The sequence below is a fragment of the Folsomia candida genome, unplaced genomic scaffold, assembly GCF_002217175.1.
Source record: "Folsomia candida strain VU population unplaced genomic scaffold, ASM221717v1 Fcan01_Sc001, whole genome shotgun sequence".
NCBI classification, from domain to species: domain Eukaryota; kingdom Metazoa; phylum Arthropoda; class Collembola; order Entomobryomorpha; family Isotomidae; genus Folsomia; species Folsomia candida.
This window is the reverse complement of record NW_019091193.1, coordinates 3,287,067-3,308,680: the sequence shown is the minus strand read 5'-3', so window position 1 is coordinate 3,308,680 and position 21,614 is coordinate 3,287,067. Positions and strand designations below refer to the sequence as shown.

Here is a 21,614-nt window from a genome sequence, read left to right as displayed (position 1 = left end):
ATAACAATAACTAAGGGCTAAATTACTATATTTAACTTAACAATATATATGTACGTAAGATATTATCTACTCTTAGTTTGTATAAAGTTAGCTATAATCTATCAAATTTGTTAGAGCTTCAAATGACAAGCCAAAAACCGTGGATTTTGATTTCCATTCGTCATTAATTTTGCTGATTATCATATTAATAGGGGAATTTTTAAATTTTGACGACTTAATTACCGGTTGAAATAGTAAATCCTTGTTTGATCTCAATGACACACCACTGCACGAAGCACGCTGGAATTGCGGCAAAAAGTGCCTATACCTACCAAAAAACAACTTGTAAGCAAATTTATCAAGAGCCAATTCTCTCCTTTCATTTAAAGTTATCAACTCAGCTTCCTGCATGCATTCAACATAATTTAAATGATCAACTCGTTTTCGGAAAATTATACTTAAAGCTTTTTTCTGAACACTTTCAATTTTGTAAACTAATTTCTGGTTCAAGCCAGAGCCAAACACAACTGAACAATACTCAAGATTACACCGAATATATGCACCGTAAGCAATTAATAATTCTTTACTGGAGAAGCCAGCATTGAATAATTTTCTTAACTGAAATAACTTAGAGTTTGCTTTCGCAACAATGTTTTTTATATGACTATCCCAACTAAAATTTGGGCAAAAAGTCACCCCTAAAATTTTTAAGCTCTTTACAACGGGTATAGGAACTGAATCAATACAAAAGGACTTAGTAGGAAAATTAACTCTTCTTCCACCAAAATTAACTACCAATATTTCACATTTACGAGGATTGGGCGTTATTTTAACTGCCTTACACTCTTCACTCGAAATATTGAGTGCAGATTGCAATTTGGGTGCATTACCAATAACTCTTTCAGCAATAACCAAATCATCAATGTATCCAGCTATACAAAAATTGGGGTTAATATCAAGTAATTTGATTTTTAATGCATTCAGAATCGGATTAATTAAGATAATAAACAGAAGAGCAGCTAGTTTGGTACCGGCTGGTGTACCGCATGTTAATCTCTTGGGATTTGAAAACGACTTTTCAAACTTAACAATCTGCTTACGAAATTTTAAGAAGGATAATAACCATAAAATATCAATGTCGTGTACACCAAGATCAACAAGAAGTGCGGCCAACAACGAGTGGTCTACTAAATCGAATTCTTTGAGACTATCAATAGCAGCAATTAAAACTGTAGCGCCAGGAATTTCGATTGATTTTAAAATAAAATGGTTAATTTGAATTAAATAATGCGCAGTAGACGATTTTTTTAAAGCACCAAATTGGTTAACGTTGATTTTATCAAATATTTGAGAATAAATCCTGTCAAACATAAAACTCTCTGCAATTTTTGAAAATACGTCAGTTTGAGTTATCGCACGGACGTCATCAAGTGATGAACAAGTTACTTTCTTGAGTAAGGGGGTGACGAAACCGATTTTCCAACAATCAGGGACAGTAAAAGTTGCAAAAGATTCATTGAGGATAATGGCTATTAAAGGGCCAAGAAATTCGAAGCGTACTTTATAAGCTCAGTAGGGACTAAATTCGGACAGTTGGACTTTTTCTTATTTAATTTTCTAATTACTCTCGCTACCTCATGAGCACTGACTTTAATAGGGGAAGAGTCTAGAGGGAGTGGACACAGCGAAATAGATTCACATTCATCAAAAGTGTTACAAATTAGTGAGAAATGTGAATTTACAACATCGGCTAGCTCTTTATCAGTTAGCTGACTAAATTTCAGATCTATTAATTTAATTTTGTCGATGGCAGACACGGGATTTAGACCACAAACTTTACGAATTAAATGATACCATTCGGATGAATTCATACCAGGTATCTTATCTTTGAATTTTTTACGCACTTCAGACTGAGCAAAGAAAATTTGCGTTTTAATTTCGCTTTGTAACTCGAAAACTAGCTTGACATTATTACTCTTTTTTGCTTTGCGCTTAGCTTTGAATAACCTTTTCAATGTAATATTCATCCAAATGGGTTCACCATCGTTTATAACCTTGTCATAAGGACACGATACTTTAGTTTGTATTGAGAGTAATAAAGAATTTAACTCATTGACTTTGGTATTGATTGGTAACGATTCAAATTTTTGGATATCAATATCTAAATTATTTAATTCATCGACAAAGGGAATAGCTAATTGATTTAGTTGGGGTTTACATTTAATGATTTTTAAAGGCTTACGTAATTCAAACCATGGACAAGGTGAAAAGGAGATACAAGCATGTACTCTATTTCTTGCCGTTCCTTTAACAGGGGGCAGTGGAACAATATGATCTTAAAATTTTAGAAAATTGGTGGCGTTCAATGGTATGCTGCATGACCCATTTGATACTGGTTCTAAATCATAATGAGGTAAAAAAAAAAGTTCATAAAGGTTTACATTTATCGCCCGTATCACAGTGCTTAACTTTGGTTTCTCTTACACCAAAAACGACATGTTTCCAGCATAAATAGTTGTTTCAACATTTTCGCGTAATATATAAACCCTGCCAACTACGTCGCACTTTTGATTGATTGATTGCTCATTCCTTATCAAATTAATTAATTAATCAAAACGGGACTTGCTACGTGCGGAATTTATTGATCACGTGAAAATCACGCCAAATCGAAAGTGTCATATCACTCAAGCATATTTATAAACTTACGATGTGGAATCACTTATGTTCACTCAACTTGAACTTGACTCGCTTATAAAAGCACAACAAAAACGAGGAGCTTATCATTTGTTGTCAGGAATCCTTGTCAGCAACACGAGCAATAAATCTACACGGTAACCATGTCCCTTGCAACTTTTGTCGTTCTTGCCTGCGTTCTTGCGCTCGGCAATGCGCAAGTTCTTTCCCCCGCCGCCCCACTTTTTAGCGGAAGGAGGGCCGCCTCACCCAAAGCCCTCAGTGGCATCACGGACTGCGGTAAGAAATGCGTAGAAATTTTGTCGTCAAATTTGGCAATTTTTTGCCTCTTGAAATGCAACATTTTTTCTGCGTACAGTATTAGAAATCTGGTATGGTTACTTATATCGGTATTGATTCTTCGGTATTAAAGTTACTACCGATTGGTATTACCGGTCTGTAAAAATTTGCGACCGATATGATAAAACTTTAATACAGAGCTATTACTATACAGCATTACTTATCAATACTACTTTGGTAGAGTCATTTGTCAATGAATACCGCTTGGTATTATTTTTATACCGGATTTCTAAGGGTGTATATGAAGTCGATTTTTGTTGGAAAATGTTTAAAATTTTGTGCCCTAATTTAATTTATTACATATTTTTTTTACCAGGTATTGGTGAACTTGTCGACGTTCGTCTTTCTGGATGTACCCAAGCCCCATGCACCCTCACCGCTGGCCAGTCGTACCAACTTCAGGGTGACTTCCGTTCCCGTAAGTCAACAAAAAAATTTTTAACTTATGCAAATTGATAAGCCCATGTTTTGGTTAACCAATCCCTATTCGGCATCTAACTTAATATTTATGTTGTTTTTTTAGGTGATCAACACTGGATCCTCCGCTACGCCATGATTGTCCACCAGGAGAACCAGTTGACCACGATCTTCCCGGAAAACGCAGTTCCCGACAGTGTCGTGACACCTGGACAGCTGTACACTTTCTCGCATGACTTCATTTTCAACCCCGCCTTCCGAGGGGTAAGGATTAAAATTAAATTTTGTTTTTGTATGGCAATTAGCCTAATGGTTTTGGTATTTATTACAAATTTTCAGAAAAGCTACATCAGGCTTGAACTTCATGAGAACTGGAAACAAGAGTTCTGTCTCATCATCCCGGTCAATGTTGTGTAGAAGGAAATACTTACTTTTAATTGGAACAATAAACAATTTTAATTTCTTTGAGTATCGCAAAATGTGGTGATTTCATGAATTTTGTAATGGCATATTGAGGATATTCATGATTCCTTCGTATCATAAAACAGATTACGAAATTCTGTGATCAAAAGCGTCATAAGATTTTGTCATCAAAAGTCGCGTAACTGACGATTTTTGCGTAGGTTGTCCCCTCCTTTTCTCTTCGCAAACTATTTTCCGATACTAAAGATAAGAAGACAATTGTGAATATACCCTGATTGTTAGCATTTATGCACACATTTTACCACTTGAGGTTGTCATTTGGTTATGAGGTTGATGGGAATATGTGAGACTCAACAGTGTTTAGAAACACGCACATTTTCATCACTTTATTTTTGCATACGGTCATAAACCCTTTTACATGAAATATATTTAATACAATTTTAGCTAAATTTATCTCATTTTTAGCCCAAGCAAGGGCTTACCTATGTATGCATCATTGTTATCCTGCCTCTGTCTCTCCGTCTTGCGCTTAACTTATCCCTTTGAGTTGAAACTATATTAAATATTCACATGTGTATGTATATAGTGCAAGAAACTATGAAAAATATGGAAACACATTTGGTCAGAATTTGGCGAAATTTCCATAAAAAACAATATTTTCGGTTTGTGTTTTTAGAACAGCTTCACAAATTAAGTGTTCACGTCTATTAAAACCTACCGCTTATATTAGCATCATAGACACCGTCGTCCTCTTCATCCACAACTTTAGCCTCTGCCCCCACAAATTTCTCCAATTTTGGAAATAATTTACAAATCCCATCCCTCCACTCTTTCCTCTCTGTTCGAGAAACGTAGGGATTCACGAGCTCCAGTTTGGTCACGGACACGTTACGATAACCTTCCCCTAGTGGTATAAATATGTCTCCTATCGCCGCCACAATTTGAGTATTTGCCTCACTCACAAATGTGACTTTGACTCTAAGTTTCTTCAAATTAGGGAAAAGTTCGGAAACATTGATCTCCGGAAATTCCCATCTATCTACCTCATCAATTTCCACTTTTCCCATGATGAATTCCACCTCTAACTCGGTGAGATTTTCCATCCTTGGAAAATTCAATCCGACAAATTCTTCCTCCCGAAGCAGATTAATTGGAAGGCTGAACGTCTTGAGAAAGTTGGAATGACTTCGCAGGACGGCACCAATTTCATCCCTGGAAACCTGTGTCCAACGGAAGCTGTCATAAAATCCTAATCCTTCCAACCCTCGTGATCCCCATTGGTTAATTAATATCTCCACATTTGTGTAGAGAAGTCGCAAGCGTTTCATGTATCTGTGAATCCCTGGACGAAAGGGTGGCTCCCAGTGACTTAGGCTCGAGACAACCATATCTGTAAAAAAAATATTTTGTAATCCTTATATAAAATTATCTACCTATCTACATGCGTACACTTTTTATTGGTACTCTGTTTTTGTTACAAATAATAATCTTTATAGATCCCAATAATATACTGTACACACATTAAATACATACCACTTATTTATATTACCTGTCATCCTCCTTTGAATGCCATCCTTCCTAAGGACCGAGTAGGGTGGTAACTCAATATCCTCCAGGGCCGGGAAGACGGTAGAATTTAGCAAAAAGTAGTCAATAAACTCACTTGTTGACCAGGCAACGTCAGATTTGTAGTAAATCCTTAACTTTTTCAAGTTTGGGACGACGATTCCCTTAGAATCGTGATACCAATCCATACTCCGATTGTCCCTTCTATCCAAATAGAGGTGCAGTTCTTCCAGATTTGTTAACGTTTTTAGGACAAGTCCGAACTGGGTGAGCTCGTCTTTTGACCCATAGTTCATGTAGGCGTCCAACCATTTCATTTGAGGACCAAACTTGGTGAAAAATTTGGTCAGTTGTTTGCCCTGGTTAACGCTGGATAGGTTGGTATCGGGGGAGAAGCGGAATTTTGCATGGACATCGGTCGACTGGGGGTGGGGTGAAGAATAGGTGAAATATTCTGAGAGGGATGTCCAATCTGGGATGGTGACCACCGTTTTGAAATCTTTAAACCGATTGAGGCAATAATAGTACCAGGCGCGGTTGAGGGTGAGGCAGGTCCGAGCATCGTGGTAGCCAAGATTTTGATAAATTGTGGAAATTATCTAATTTTAGGGATGAAAAATGTTTCTAAAAATTTATAATTGTAATGGTGAGAAAGTCATTTCTCTTGCTAATTACTTGAGATAAATAAGTATGTATGTATACATTAAAATTGTTTTTCGAAATAAATATAAGAAACTTTTCATGGAAAACATTCAAATGCCATGGCCAAAATCACTGAAAAAAATGACAGGCATTGTGGAAATTTAGAAATAAAAAAGGTATTTCTCCCTAGTGTGAAATTTGAAATTTCTGAAGGGAAATGAGTGTTCATTAAATACAAGCACATGTCAATGTTTCTCAGTACAGTATGTATGTAAGTAGCGACTGCAAGTCAACTTAAACTACATGTTTCAAAATTTATGAAAATCCGATATGTTTAAGATATGTAATTTAATTGACAACTTTCAATAGGCAATTATCGATTTTAGCGTAACCCAACGTATTTGTAATTGACTGCAACGTTACGTTAAAATCATTAACTGCCTAACCATGGCGACCTACTTACATATGTACATATATAATTTTACCCCAATCAAAATAAAAAAATACTGTTTATTCATTGAACTCACGATAGGATTGGAAAATATTTATACGCTTAATTTGTCATCCAAAAGGAGTGAGGCACTAAACTTCGGAGTCTCCATATTTTAAAAAATCTGGAAACGTTTAACTTATTAATTTCGCTATATTTGTTTGAAATTAGATATTTTAGTGAATCCGTACTTGTCACAAATGGGCCAGTCTCCCTGTAGTATGTAAGAATTTGCAGTAGGAAATACTTTGTAACTAAGATTTCAAGACGGGATTCAGCAACTATGCACTTTTCTTATCATAATAAATACACTACGCGAATACGTTTATGCAATTTAATAATGAACCGCATTCTGAAGTACTTTCGATGGCACATTAAATTTAACCTGTACTTTATGTATGCAAGGCTCTCACATACATACATGCATAAATACATACCGTAAAGCCTCTATTTATAGCCCTATTCTAATTATAGCCGGTCTCCAAATATAGCCGGGTCTAGAGACCAAGATTTCAAAATTTTAGCCGGGTCTCTAATTTTAGCCTGTCTTATCCGCTGTGCCCCCGTTCACAGCCCACTCGAGAAAAATGTTGCACATTATGCTAATCAACGAATAAGTTGAACTACTAATTTTTACCGATTAATTTCAAGTTTATAATGGATACAATCATGACAGAAAATTTAAAAAACCTGCTAAACCTCGTTAAAAAGTTAGATTTAAAGTGAATGGCTTACTGATGGCATATCTTGCTCAATAAGAAAACTCAAATTGAGTCAGCCTGATCTTGCAGCATCTAAAATTTTGGGCGGAACGAAATTTAGCCGGGTCTCTAATTATAGCCGGTCTCTAATTGTAGCCGGGTCCATGACCCTCTGTTTTGGAATTTAGCCCCGGCTATAAATAGAGTATTTACGGTACATAAGTTTGCAAAACTGCATGCATACAGTAATTCATAGTATGTTGAAGCCATTCATAAATTATGAAACCAATTTTGAAATATGAGATGAAAGGTTTGGAAAGTTATTTGGCTATGATACATAGATAGAAAGGGGTGTGAGAGATGGTCTATAAAATGAGTATTTTGCTTCACAAAGTTTATGAACGGTCCATGAAAATTATTATTGAGAAATTAAGTTTATATTCATATTCGTTTAGTCATCAGAAAATGTCGTAAATCGCAGCATACATTCATATATGATATATATTGTCTGACAAATTTATCAGTTTCCCTTATGTCTGGGAAAGCTTGTGGAATCGTGCACACTAGACATGTTAACTATGTGCATTTTTATGCACGACAAAATTATGCATTTTATCAACCGCTTCCAGTTCAGACAGAGTCAAACTGCTGGCGAAATAGTTTCTTTGGCCGTTTGACCCCTTAATGGTGGGAATGAGAACAACCGCGGTTCAGCGAATATTATAATGATAAGTTGGACAATGTAAATTATTTTTAAGAACACCATTTCTGATACATACATGTCTAATAGCTAAGCTAAGGAGGAAATCTTCACTACCTGCCACTCTCAGATACTGATGTCCTTTTGATAAGCATGTTGTATTTAGTATGCGATGAGTCAACAAGAACCCCGAATTTAATATTTGGATTACACGGAGTTTAGTGGAAAAATCGAAGAAAAAGTTTTGTTTTATTTTGTCAATATTTCGAATGCAATCTGCCATTCATTATCAAGACATTTTACAAGAAGGGAAATTTTTACAAGATTTAGTGGTTGAAAAAATTTTTTTGTGTAAATTCATAAAACTAGTTGTCATGTTTGTGGCGTTGGATACTAGGGTCACATTTTGAAGTGATAAAAATGTAAAGGGACCCAACTTGATGGACTGAGGGAAAACCTTGCCATAAAGAAAAGAAGGAAAACCCCGAAATAAAGAAAGAAAGAAAGAACCCCGAAATAGCTTGAAGCCATGGCTTCATTTGTGTCTGTCACACCCACTCAAAGGGGCAAAAAATGACATATTTGTTCCTTACTAATTCATTCATTCAATCATTTTCCATCAATGGATAAATGCGAACAGGTATGTATGTACATATGTACATATTCTTACACATATTGCAGGCTAGCAAATAAAATTACCTATTCATACCGATGAAATTGTACAGAACAATTGAATTACCTAAATAAATAACGAACTTAGAACTTTGAATAACAAATAAACGCCATGCAATCAAGTTCACATTGAACTTAACATGTTCATATTCCCTTAATAATAAATGTATTCGCAGCAGCATTTAATATTTCATTTATGATTTTGTTCATGATTTTGTGTGTATGAATTGTTCCATGATTTTGTGTGTGTGATTTTAATCTTTTATGTATGAATGTATTTGTATGAAAATTGGGCATTAGTAGTAAGTATGTTAATTTATCGATAACAAAGTCTTTCCAAGTTCAAGAAAACTGTGTACGTGTTCGTTTTCCCATTGGCTAAAATAACGAGCAATGTGAGTAGTCAGTGGGCTGAAGCTATAGTGAAGAAGTGAAGTGATTTTTGGGATCGATTGTTCTGCCCAAGTCAGTCTTTTTTGGAGAGTCGGAAGTCTTGGTATAGTTTTTAAGTCGCTTTCCGAACCAATAATTTAAAGACTCCAGTGACATTAGCAATAGGAATTTTATGAATTGATTTGTCATTGTAATTGAATTGATACCGAAATTAAACCCTGTCAGCAATAAACTACTACTAATTGGCCAGAATCCATGAATTGAAATAGCATCTCATTGTGCTGAAGAGGATTTCATAGTGGGGGGCAGATTTGGTAGAGTTAGGATCGAGGGATAAATAGTGGGTGTAGTTGGTTCCTGAGTAGGCACACACTAATGTAGATATCTGCTACAATAAAGTTTTAGCATTTTGAATCATAACAAAATTTTAATTAGCTTCTAACAATTTTGCAACAAGTTCGCATCAATATTTATCGAACGATAACAAATAATTGTGTTTTATGCACGCGCTAGCAAAGTACCTGGGTGAAAGTCAGGTATGCATTTTAATTAACGTCACGTCGCAAATAACATAAACACTTATTGAGTGTCTCAATTTGAGACAAGGTATACATACATCAGCGCAAATTGTATATATTTAATTAAGACCTTCGACATTACCCGAAGTCGTCCTGGGTGTTATATTTAAAGATAATGTAATTAAATCAACAATTCCTCTTTTTATTTCTTCGACTTTTAGTACATGTCACGCTCGCTCGGTTTACCTTTTCTGACGTTGAGAAATTGGTAACATTTCAAAGAAAAGTGTTATAATTTCAAAATATTCTAATCTGCATTATTCACAAAATGGATACAAAATTTTGTGGCCTTGCCAGTCTTCTTATACGCTACCTGAAAGCTGGCGACATCTTCAGGTGCATGTACACTACGTGGGATGGAAGCACGAATCGCGTCATCTTGAAAACAACGAAGGCCCAAAATTACGTTAGGTTCACTCTAATCTGCCACATTTTCTACCTTCTGGCCCAGATCGTGTCCACTATCAAGCATTCAATGACAGTAGCAGATACCGTCGAAGCGGTAGTTTTGGTTAATGTATGTTTGGTTTGTTTCTGCTGCAGATTTGAATTTACCGCGGATCCACTTACAGGTCAACTTCTCGACTATTTTATCCATTGGCCAGGTAATTACATGAAGGTATTCATTACAAGTTGACAAATTCGTTCCACAGCATAATTTTGAAAAATTTTTGACGAACTATGTATGTATGTACATAAGTACTAGCCCTGGAGATGGGCAAGTTGGTAAATGATTTTTCAGGCCAAATTTTTTTGCGAACTTGATAACTTCATGCGAGCTCATATTGAATACCCTTATTATTTCCTTGTAAATGTGATAATTTTTTTAATGCACTAATTTACATATTTATGTACGTACAGAAATGCAGAAACGACCCGGTCAAAAAATGGACATCAGTGTAATTTGTGTCCGATACATTCTAAGCTCGACGCAAGTATTCATTGTTCTCTGGGCAACCTTAACCGCTACCTTAAATATAATTCTTCCCTGTAAACCACCCTGTATCTCGTCCCATTTTTGCCAGAACGGAATGCCATTCATTAAACTGCAGAGTCGTCTCGTATTTTTCGCTGTCGATTACATCAATTGCATTTGGTACCTTCTCGGTGGTACGTATTACGGTGGGATCATCCTCTGTTGCTGCATTTCCTATCAATTCGTGAGATACAAGGACTTGACAAAAATTTCAGGCAAAAGTTCTCTTAAAATTGGGGCATATCGAGAACTGCAAATTGAGAATAAGATCATAAATTCCGTGATAAGAGGCAGGATCTTTTTGGCATTTGCTTATCTGGAACCTTTAGCGGAAATATTATTCGCACTTGTTGTCATGATTTTCTACCATTCTAATGGACACATTCTTAGATTAGTCGCATTTTTGGTCGGGTATCCAACCGTGATCTTGGTATGCTTGATGATTTTTACGATTGCTGGGAAATTGAATAAGGATAGCATAAATTGGGTGGAAAGGTGCACAGCAAGGTCACCCTGGGAGAGGAGGGTCGTTCAATCGCTGGCGCCCCTGAGGGTAGAATTTGGCAATAATTTTGTCGAAAGTCTCACTCCACTCATCGTGCAGGAATTTTGCATTCGCCAGGTGGCATCTACACTTATTTTGATGAGGTAATTCTCAGGCGACATTAAGAAAGTCCTGATAACAAACGCAAGATCTCCGTAGGAATACATATGTATCAATCAGGCATTGATGCTGTATAATAGTAAATCAATGAGGGTATTCGTTATTTCTTCGTATCCGTAGTATCGTAAAATAGTTTACGAAGATAAAACAAGGGGTCAGCTTTCGTAAAAATCGTAAGCGTAGTAACGCGATTTTCGATGAGAAAATCTTACGACGCTTACAAAATCTCGTAAGCGTCGTAAGTTATTTTACGATACGAAGAATACTAAGGATACGAAGAAATAATGAATACCCTCATTGTATTTATAAGCATGCAGCGCCTTCTTATGTACATGTTGTAGGCAACAACAAATTTACGAGAAATTATTCAAGCACAACTTCTTACATAAATCTATATATCTGAAATTTAAAATCTAAAAGTTATGCAAACTTTATTATTTTCAAACTCTAAATGTTCCATTAATACTTTTAATACGCTACGGTTAAAACCCATCATATCAGAGTATACATATGTATGTACCTATGTTAGTTTGATTATATATTAAAAACTCACGATTAGAGTGAGAACAAATTTCAATTAATTTTTCACCATCTCATGAAAACTATATCTATTTATGTACAATTTAAGTCCTCAATGATTAATTAATGCGAATTTGTATTAAGTATTGACATAATTACATACATATTTCAACGTGCACTCTAAATATGTAAGTGTATAGAAAAGTTTAAGCCACTTCAAAGCTACTTCTGATCGAATCTTTCAGTCAATTTGAATTTCAGAAAAGTGTTTATTCTTACTCCTCGATGTATTACATTGGATTGACATTGTTTCAACAAATTGTTCAGTGTATGTACGTAATTGCAAATTCTAATAAATAATTAAAACGTTTTTAATATTTACCACGACTCGTTCTACGTAATTCAATTAACAACTCTGCAATACTCTTGCGTTTGTCAAGGTCAACAAAGACAGTGATCGAATTTGATGGTAATTATGCTCAACTTTGGGGCCGAATAAAATGCTATCGTAATTGCGCCGGTTTTTGGAGCCTATTTTTATTTAATTGCAAATGTGTTGAAGAGTGGGAAGAGACAAAAATTAAAAAACCGGCGCAATTACGATACCATGATTTTTGACCACAACCGCACATACTTTTGCATGCATTTCTCATATTCAATATTTTTTTTACTGATTTCATGTACGTTTTGTTGCTAATGGCTGCATATATTTGTGTTGAGTTTTTACTTTGCAAAAAAAACAGAGTTAAAAACATCATTCTTGTGCACATCGCCTTACCGCATCACATCACGAAGTGCTTCAAAATGCCCAATATAAAGTGTTTCATGAAAAATTGTAATAGTCACATTACCACCACTCAGAAAAGGAGTCGATTAGGGCAAAATTCTTTGTGGCCACTTTATCAGAATTACGTGGATGGAAAGTCAAACGACAGTGATAAAAATGAGGTCATTTGCCAAGGATGCTACATGAAGGTAAGTTTCTATTCGTATAAATTGGCATTTATTTAATAAGTAATTATCATTTTAGATTCGAGGTCAACTAAAAGCTCCTGGTTTAAAGAATTTCGTCCGGAGAACACCAATTACTCCAATTCTCACACCAACTTTTCTTGAGCAGACGAGGGCAAAACGAAGGGCAAATCTGACCACAGAAGACGAAAACGCGGAGGAAGATGGTGCTCGTGACGGTGATGAAGATGAATCTCGTCGAGGAGATGAAGGCGAATCTTGTTGCGGTGAGGAAGACACTACTCGCGGCGCTAAAGAAAATAATTCTCCTGGCGGTGAGGAGGAAGATCATCGTGGCGGTGAAGAGGATTTTCTTGGTGGTGACGACGACTATTCTCTCGGCGGCGACGACGATGCTCAACAAGACATCGACCGGTTTGAGTATGGACTATTAGACATGGAGTTAGACGACTTCCGGTTAAATAGTGAGGGCACTTCGTTCACTCAACACGAATACAATAACAATACTAATAACAATAACCTTCTCATCTACCAGGTGGACAAGATGACTTCTCAATGCCTATTTCAATAAGTAGCAGAAGTGAAGTCGAGTCAGAATGGAGCACTCAGGGAACAACGATCACGATGACCACTGCAGGAACACAGTCTCAAGTGTCAATCCTGTCTTCTCTTGCCCGAGACTCTCAAGTATCAACGTCCAGCTCTAAATCAAGTAAATCACGGCGTCTACCAAAGATCGACTCTGTTGAATCTACGCAGAAACGGTGTTTCATATGTCATGACCCCAACGGCAGAAAAAGAATTCCAAAGTGCGCAATTACTCAAGTTTGGACAGACAAGGAAATCTATATCCCCCACGACAATCGTTGCTGCGCTGTGCACCTTGAGAGACAACTTTTCACAGATGAGGCGATGGAATTGATCATTCCAACTAAACATGGTGTCTTAATGTCGGATGAAGAGCTAGCACGGTGGATTCTGGATCTTACCAGCAACAAAAACAGGATAGGTGCCAGAAGACGTCATTACAACTTTGACGATCAAACTGATGTGCAGAAAGACGACTACCAAAACCTTGTCGGATTCTCAAAAATCCAATTCAACTCGCTGCTGACAGAAATATCAGATCATGTACACAACAGTGTCAACAGAAATGTCCGAAATGCGTTGGCCATCTTCCTTATGCTGCTTCGACACAATTTGTCTCAGGTATTAATATATAACATTCATTCTTACCGCAATATTCACTAGAATTAGTACTAAATGTTGATATACCCTTGTATGCAGAAAGTCCTGAGCAGTCTTTTTGGAATTCCCAATCAGTCATGTGTGAGTGAGACCATTGAAGCAGTTGCAACAGCTCTGGACAACCATTTCGTTAAGAAGTACCTGGGATTTGAACACTTATCTCGTGAAGCAGCACTTCGTGACCACTCGCGACCAATATATTCTAAATTATTCAAAGAAGAGGACCCCACCAAGCTGTTTCTCATCATGGATGGAACCTACATTTACATTGAGAAACCAGCCGATTTTCAACTACAGAAACTCACTTATTCTGGCCAGAAGAAGCGCAACTTGATTAAACCATTCATGATAGTTCTTCCGTCGGGGTATATCTTGACTGCGTGTGGTCCTTATTATGCTAATGGTAAGTGTATTTTAGTAGCAAATCAAAAAAATAGAACAAAACGCATAATCTATTTCAAGTTACATATTTGCCAAATAATCCGAAATTATTAATTGCAGGTGCTAATAATGATGCTGGGATCCTAAAGTCCATCCTGTCAGAGCTGCCACCTGATTCTCCGTACTTGAAACCCGGTGATCACCACATTCTGGACAGGGGATTCAGAGACGTGATTCAGACTCTGCTTCGCCTTGGACACCTGACACATATGCCGGAGCTACTAGACACCGATGACAAACAATTCACCACCTCGCAAGGAAATGAGTCAAGACGGGTCACGTTGGTTAGGTGGTTAGTGGAGGCAGTAAATGGAAGAATCAAGAAAAAGTTCAAATTATTTCGAGAGACAGTTCCAGGAGGTAAGTATACGTATAATTCATATGTACTTATGTCAATATGATGGAATGATGATGCAAGTTTTAAAGTTATTACACTGTGCGATTAATTACAGGATACCTTGAGAAGCTGCCCATGTTGTTCAGAATTGGCTGCGCCCTCATTAATTGTTTCTACCCTCCTCTGTCCACCCACTCGCCCAAACATGATAAAATAGCCGAAAGAGCACTGGAACTCGTCGACCAGGAGAATGCTCTACAAAAACGAGTGGAGGACGAAAAAATGGATCGCCGGACCAAGCAGTGGAAGACAGCCTCGTTGGAAGAATTTAAAAAATTTCCCAAGCTTTCTGTTGAAGACTTAGAAGACATTACACTTGGAGTCTATCAAATTGGATTAGCCAAGCGTTATGCTCATTTGCACATGTCCAACTCTGAAAAGTTTGAAATTAAACTGAATTCCGAGTTTACCAACATTGTCCGAGCCAAGATAGAATCAAGATTTACAGCAAATAAAGCCCACGACCTATGGATCGAATATTCTTTAGAAGTTCAAGGTGCTGACGCCATAAAAGGTTTTTACTGCAAATGTAAACAAGGCGCTCGGACTATGGGTTGCTGTGCACATATTTGCACGGTAAGCTAAAACTATTCTATATAAAAAAACTCAACTTTATAAAATATAAATAAATGCTATTTTTTATTGTATTATTAAAGGTGTTGTGGTATTTGGGTTATCAAAGGTACCAAAACCCAACAATACTTAAAGTTCGGAAAAGAAAACTGGAAATTATCAATGCTGGAGAATCTTAATGGGAGGAGGATTACGATTAAGACAGTCAGGTTATGCATATACATTTCTTCACATCTGGTAATGATTCACAATTTTAGAACATTTACAAAGTACGGAATAATTTGGGAAGGCACATGGGTACTACGATTGATTTCGTAGTTAGCAATCCCAACCGTACTTGTAAATGCATGCTAGGCGATTAAAATTAATATTAATATTGCATATTATTTTTTCAGGTTTCAAGGTTCAACAGTTACAATGTTCCTGTGATTTATGCATTTTCGTGAATATATGTATACCAGTTACTTTGTTATATGTACAAATTATATTGTATAAAATTATAAACACGATGTTAAAAATTCCAAAAATAGTTACAAATTAAATTAACATCGACTTTGTCCAGTATCTCACTTCCAATAGCTGCAAATATGTACTTATTACTCTCTCACCTAATATTCCCGACTTGCATATTTTGTTACCACACAACCAAAAAAAATAATTAATATCTTATCGAATGGGGGGCCCATCATTTTTCATGGTAATCAATGAAAAGTAATTTAAAGGGGCCCACGGTTGCCATCAAGTTCGATCACTGTCTTTCAGTTCAGACATACATACGTTCATAGGTATGTCCAGAGGAAACATGTTTCGTACATAGTTTTCGAGATATGGTTATTGTAAGGAGCATTATAATTTTGACTTGAAGCCCCAGTAATGATTTTAAATACCTGCATTGATTACTAATCTTCTAAATGTGCATCATACACACCGTCATTTCCTTGATCGACAACTTTAACTTCTGTTTCCACAAATTTCTCTAACTTTTTAAAAAGTTTACAAATTCCATCCCTCCAATCTTTCCTCTCTCTACGAGAAACGTATGGATTCACAAGCTCCAGTTGGATCACTGACCTGTTACAATAATCTGCCGATTCTGCCCCCCGTGGTATAAACATGTGCCCGATGGCCACTAATTTGCCTCACCCACAAAGGTCACCTTGACTTTTAGTTGCTTTAAATTGGGGAAATGTTGAGAAACATCAATCTTTGTAAATTTCCATCTGTCCACTTCGCCAATCTCTACTTTTCCCATGATGAATTCCACCTCTAACTTGGTGAGACTTCCTATCCTTGGAAGATACAACCCGACAAATTTTTTCTCCCGAAGCAGATTAATTGGAAGGCTGAACGCCTTGAGATACGTGAAGTGGAAGTCTATAAGAGCGGCGATTTTATCTCTGGTTACCTCTGTCCAGCGGAAAGTGTCGTAAAATCCTAACCTTCGGATCCTTCTGGGTCCCCAATTGTCCACAATCGACGCCATACATACTTGCGTACACAAGTCTTATGTTTGTTAGAGATATCACAGGTTGTGGAAAACAAATCAACGCATGAGGATGATGTCTGAAAAGAAAAAAAAACAAAAAGGTTAACATGTAGCTGCACTTTGTAGCTACACTTTGTAGCTGCGTACATATAAAGTCGAATATGATAAACAAGTCTATAAACTTGTTTATCACTGGTTTTTTGCACTGGCATCGAAATTTGACGTTATAACGTCAAATTTCGATGCCAGTGCAAAAAGCCGTCAAATTTTTAAACCAGTAGTGCACTTTCTGACCATTAAAAATCCTATGCTGGGATATGCTATTAGACATTAACTTAGAACTCATCTTCAGAAATATCGCAACAGTTCCAAACCCAAACCATAATAAAATCAACTATCTACATGCATTATATGCAACTTTGTAAATATGTACCATCGTCCATATAACGGTTCAATTTTAACATCAGATTCATTCACAGTTGATCCATATGTTTGGTGGCTGATTAATTTTTCAACAAAAAAAGCATTTTACCGAGTTATGCAGGCAATAATACTTGTCCTCAATGTGTAGAGTAGCGGAAAATATTGCATGTTCATGTATGTATGTATAATACACATGTAGATACATATTTTACCTGTTAGCCTCCTTTGACTCCCATCCTGCCTTCGTACCGAGAATGGTGGCAATTCGATTGTTTCCAGAGCTGGAAAAAAATTCCTACTCAGCAGAAAGTGTTCCACAATGTCAGTCGTTTCCCAGGGAAAGTCAGATTTATAATGAAGTATTAACTTTCGCAATTTTTTCAAGGCGATTCCGTCAGAATTCAAATTTCTGTCGTTGTCTTTTTTATTCAAATGGAGGCGCAGTTCTTCCAGTTTGGTTAATTTCTTGAGGATAAATGCGAACTGGGCTAGCTCGAAGCGAGTCCTATAGTTAACGAAGGCATCCAACGATTTCATTTGGGGGCCAAAGTTGGTGAAAAATCGTTTCACAAGGTTACTCTGAGATAGGTTGAGATTCGCGGAGAATCTGAACGCCACGTGGACATTGTCTGACTGAGGTTGAGATGCGAAATAGGTCAAATATTCTGTAAGGGATGCCCCATCTTGGATGGAGACCACCCTTTTGAAATTATTGAATTGGATGAGACAAGTCGAGTACCAGACGCGGTTAAGGGCGAGGCAGGTCTGAGCATCGTGGTAGCCAAGGTGACCATAAATCGTGGAGATTATCTGTTTTTGGGATCATATTAAAATATATTCTTTTAAACTTATGCATAATCGCGTTTTTGTATTAGTTTATTAGAGGAGTGTAGAAAGTAATTTTGGACAAAAAAAATTTTGGCTTTATACCTTATTCCAAAAATTTTGAGAAAATTTTAACGTAATAGAAAAAGTGAACAAGTATGTACCACTTGCAATATTAATGCACAAATACCCAATTATTTAATGAACTTACAAGATCATTGGAGAAAACTTTGTCGCTTAGTTGGTCCGCAGCAGAGAGTGAATTTCCAGTCCTATGATTCGCCATATTTCAAAAACTCTGTAAATAGTCGATTAAATTACTTGTTAATTTTATGTACACTAAGTATGTATGTAATTTATAGCACAGAATTTTCTTAGTCCGGACTTGTCACAAGTGCTTTAAATATGTGTAGTAAGAATTTGCAAATCGAAACAATGTTGAGAGATTTGCAGTGTTGGCTCGGCGAAAATTTCAGACGAAATTGAGGAAAATGTACATACTGCACACCGATGCACATACATATGTATGCATACAAAACAAGCCGACACAACGAGAATAACTTTTACCAATTTAATATAGAAGGAATAAATGTCATTCTTATTATGTACGTCTGCCGCATTTATGCGACAGACGGGTTTAAACGTCGTTGAAAAGTAATTGGTTTAAATTGGAAATGCGAATACATGAAGTTTATTTATGTATGTATGAGGTTTATTTGTCGAGCACCTGAATATTTACATTTTAATACGCATGGTCACAATAATAAAGACTGTAGAATATTTCATCATACTTAAATGTTTATGAGATATCTATGTACATCATAATTCAATTTCTTTCATTTTAAGCTCTATCATTGCCCCATGTTCCTCTTTACCCCCCACATATCCCTCTACTCGTGCCCCTCTAATAATCCAGTACATCGCCCCAAAAGATATCCAACATATCAACAGACTCCCATAATTTGTATACATCAAGACGTACGGATTTTGCTCAATCCACGTCCCAATAATTACTGGATATATGGCAGAAATTAGCCCACTGCTTGAAATTATAACTGCCCCGATCACATCCGTCACGTGTAAATGTTTCTCCAAAAATCCATAAAAACATGGAAACACGGCGGAAAATCCCACCCCGAGGAGGACCGCGCCACTCCATAAGATTTCTAGTGAAGTACCCCCCACAAAATGTAAGGCTATATTTCCCACCAGGATTACCACAAAATTCCCCACGATAATAATTTCTGGTCGAATCTTGAGTACTAGAAATATCCCGACGGCGCGTCCCGACATAAACGCGGCGGAGAGTCCGGTCAGAATTTTGGCTCCATCGGATGGCGCAAGTTTCAGGGGGATGAAGTGCGTGAAAGTGGGGAGGAATTGTACCGTGGTGATCTCCATTCCTACGTATGTCCCCACAATCAGGCAGGCTAACATGATCAATTGTATCTTGTAGGAAGTATTTGGACTCTTTTTTTCAATGTGGTTTGGTGGATTGGTCTGAAATTTGCATAGATACTTTTACACATTAGAAATTTTAGTCGGGCATAATGAGAGTTTTTGGGTCTATGATTCATTTCGAGAGCACAAAATAATTTTGAACAATTTCCCAAAGTAAATACATACTAGCACTAGAGATGCACAAGTTCGCAAATAAATTTTCAGGCTATACTTTTTTGTGACCTTTATTTTTTGCAAAGTTTTTTTTGCGAACTTTGCTGACGCGAACTCGTAATGAATACCCCCAACAGTACTACATACCGTTGTAATCTTTGGGCATTAATTATGTTAGCAGAAAAGTTAACATATTACCTGATTTCCAATCCTACAAGGACCAAAATTTCTTAGACAAGTCACTCCCAAGATGGCTACACCTCCGAGAATACAGCTGCTTCCAACAATCAAGAACGGGATCCAAATCTCGGACGTCCCAGGGTCCATGTTATCATTCGTGGTCGAATTAGTAAAATCAGTCAATGTCTGATCGACCTCCCTTTTTGCGAGAAATGGCCTGATTATCAACGGGGATACAAAAGTACCCAGTGCGAAGCTAAAGTGTTGAACTTGAATGTACGGCGCAGCTTCGCCCGACCAAAGATCAATCAGCCACACGATATGGGCCGTGTCGAACCCGCCCGACGAAAATCCTACAATGACCGCTATGCCGAAATACACCACGAGAGATGGCGCCAGGGGATAGCTCGCAATTCCAACCCCCATGATGGCAAGGAATAATCCACACAGGACGGAACGAGACAGGTAGCGAAAAATTATGCCGGCTAAAAAAACAAAAAAATAAATACATGTAGCGTACTCACGTCAACCTTCGCATATCTGGCAAGTTGAACATAGCAACATAACTTGCGAAGGTTGTTAAATTTTGTGAGACACCGCAAAATTTTTGTTGGAAAACTATTTAATTTGTTTCGCAAATTTACTTACACAGTAGGACCCCGACAATAAATGCAACGCTCAGAATGGAAAACACTTTCGACACAGAGGCCACATTTGTTTCGAACTTTTCACTAAATTGTAAGAGCGTAGTTCCGAGAAAACTGGCACTCAAACCCTATAAATCCAAGGATTAAAAGCCACATAAATACATGCCCATAATTTCATATTCTAGATAAAATATTTAAATTAGCTGATTTTCTTACCATTGCGAATGAGCCGTACCATATAACAACGGAAGTTAAAAGTTTCATGGGGCGATTGACATTTGGCGTCGATCCCTTGGCTTCATTGGAAACTTCCATTTGAACCAAATACCTGTCAAAATGTCACATGTTGGTCAAAGTGGTAAAATTGAATACGTTAAAATATTAATTTAAACGAATTTGCTGAAAGCCTTCCAAGGATTCTTCTTATTTTGATTAGGTTCGAATTGATCATGTATTAATCCTATGTACATAAGTATAAATTCGGGAGAATTTCTGTACGCACACTTACCACAAATATTGAGCCTTTATGCACGTAAGCAATAACGATTGAGAAACATGTGACGATAAATTTTCAGTATTTTCATTTGCAGACAAGGTTACCGAGTGTATATACATATGTGCATATGTATACTTATGTACATGTACATTTATACATACAGTGATTCATAGATCACTATAAACTGTAAGATGTGTTCATACATACGCAAAGAGTAATGCCAGTCTTCATGCTAAAAAGTGTAGTTGTGATAAGTATAGGAAATTATAGGATAAGGTTGATGGATGAAAAATTCCGTATGTATAAAGTATTTAAGTACAAACAAATAAACATGCTCCTACATATACACACAATATGAATACACAAATTTTATTTTAAATAATAAGTATGTACAAATCCTTACTGACAGTCATAGAATTAAGGACCTAATAAACATATGTCAGATATGATTGAAATATGACTTTTTCCATTTATTGACCTACAGGCTGTAGGCTACAGCCTCAACCTTTCCGAGAATGTTAACGGTCACGAGTAGCCCACGTAAGGTCAAAGCATATTT

General features: G+C 36.8%; 4 protein-coding genes across 5 annotated transcripts; 2 read left to right on the top strand and 2 right to left on the bottom strand.

Moving 5' to 3' along the window:
• Positions 1-2,768: 2,768 nt before the first annotated feature.
• Positions 2,769-3,908, top strand: LOC110842150. Its single transcript, XM_022087863.2, has 4 exons — positions 2,769-2,952; positions 3,329-3,430; positions 3,536-3,693; positions 3,769-3,908. The coding sequence occupies exons 1-4, from the start codon at positions 2,817-2,819 to the stop codon at positions 3,844-3,846; spliced, it is 474 nt and encodes a 157-aa protein (XP_021943555.1). The 5' UTR covers positions 2,769-2,816; the 3' UTR covers positions 3,847-3,908.
• Positions 3,909-4,223: 315 nt separating this feature from the next.
• LOC118434086 lies at positions 4,224-7,025 on the bottom strand. Of its 2 annotated transcripts, XM_035846863.1 has the most exons (3): positions 6,588-7,025; positions 5,402-6,017; positions 4,224-5,242 (listed from the first exon to the last, which is right to left on the bottom strand). In XM_035846863.1, exons 2-3 carry the CDS (start codon positions 5,733-5,735, stop codon positions 4,560-4,562), a joined length of 1,017 nt encoding a protein of 338 aa, XP_035702756.1. In that variant the 5' UTR covers positions 5,736-6,017; positions 6,588-7,025; the 3' UTR covers positions 4,224-4,559. The 2 variants fall into 2 exon arrangements, with proteins under 2 accessions (XP_035702756.1, XP_035702757.1); XM_035846864.1 differs by having other exon boundaries at positions 5,402-7,025.
• A 6,639-nt stretch (positions 7,026-13,664) lies between these two features.
• LOC118434065 lies at positions 13,665-15,903 on the top strand. Its single transcript, XM_035846796.1, has 5 exons — positions 13,665-13,934; positions 14,013-14,376; positions 14,475-14,774; positions 14,867-15,387; positions 15,468-15,903. Exons 1-5 carry the CDS (start codon positions 13,674-13,676, stop codon positions 15,561-15,563), a joined length of 1,542 nt encoding a protein of 513 aa, XP_035702689.1. The 5' UTR covers positions 13,665-13,673; the 3' UTR covers positions 15,564-15,903.
• A 2,913-nt stretch (positions 15,904-18,816) lies between these two features.
• Positions 18,817-21,347, bottom strand: LOC110848200 (sodium-dependent glucose transporter 1A). Its single transcript, XM_035848719.1, has 5 exons — positions 21,068-21,347; positions 20,776-20,887; positions 20,561-20,687; positions 19,931-20,397; positions 18,817-19,618 (listed from the first exon to the last, which is right to left on the bottom strand). Exons 1-5 carry the CDS (start codon positions 21,172-21,174, stop codon positions 18,938-18,940), a joined length of 1,494 nt encoding a protein of 497 aa, XP_035704612.1. The 5' UTR covers positions 21,175-21,347; the 3' UTR covers positions 18,817-18,937.
• Between the last annotated feature and the right edge of the window lie 267 nt (positions 21,348-21,614).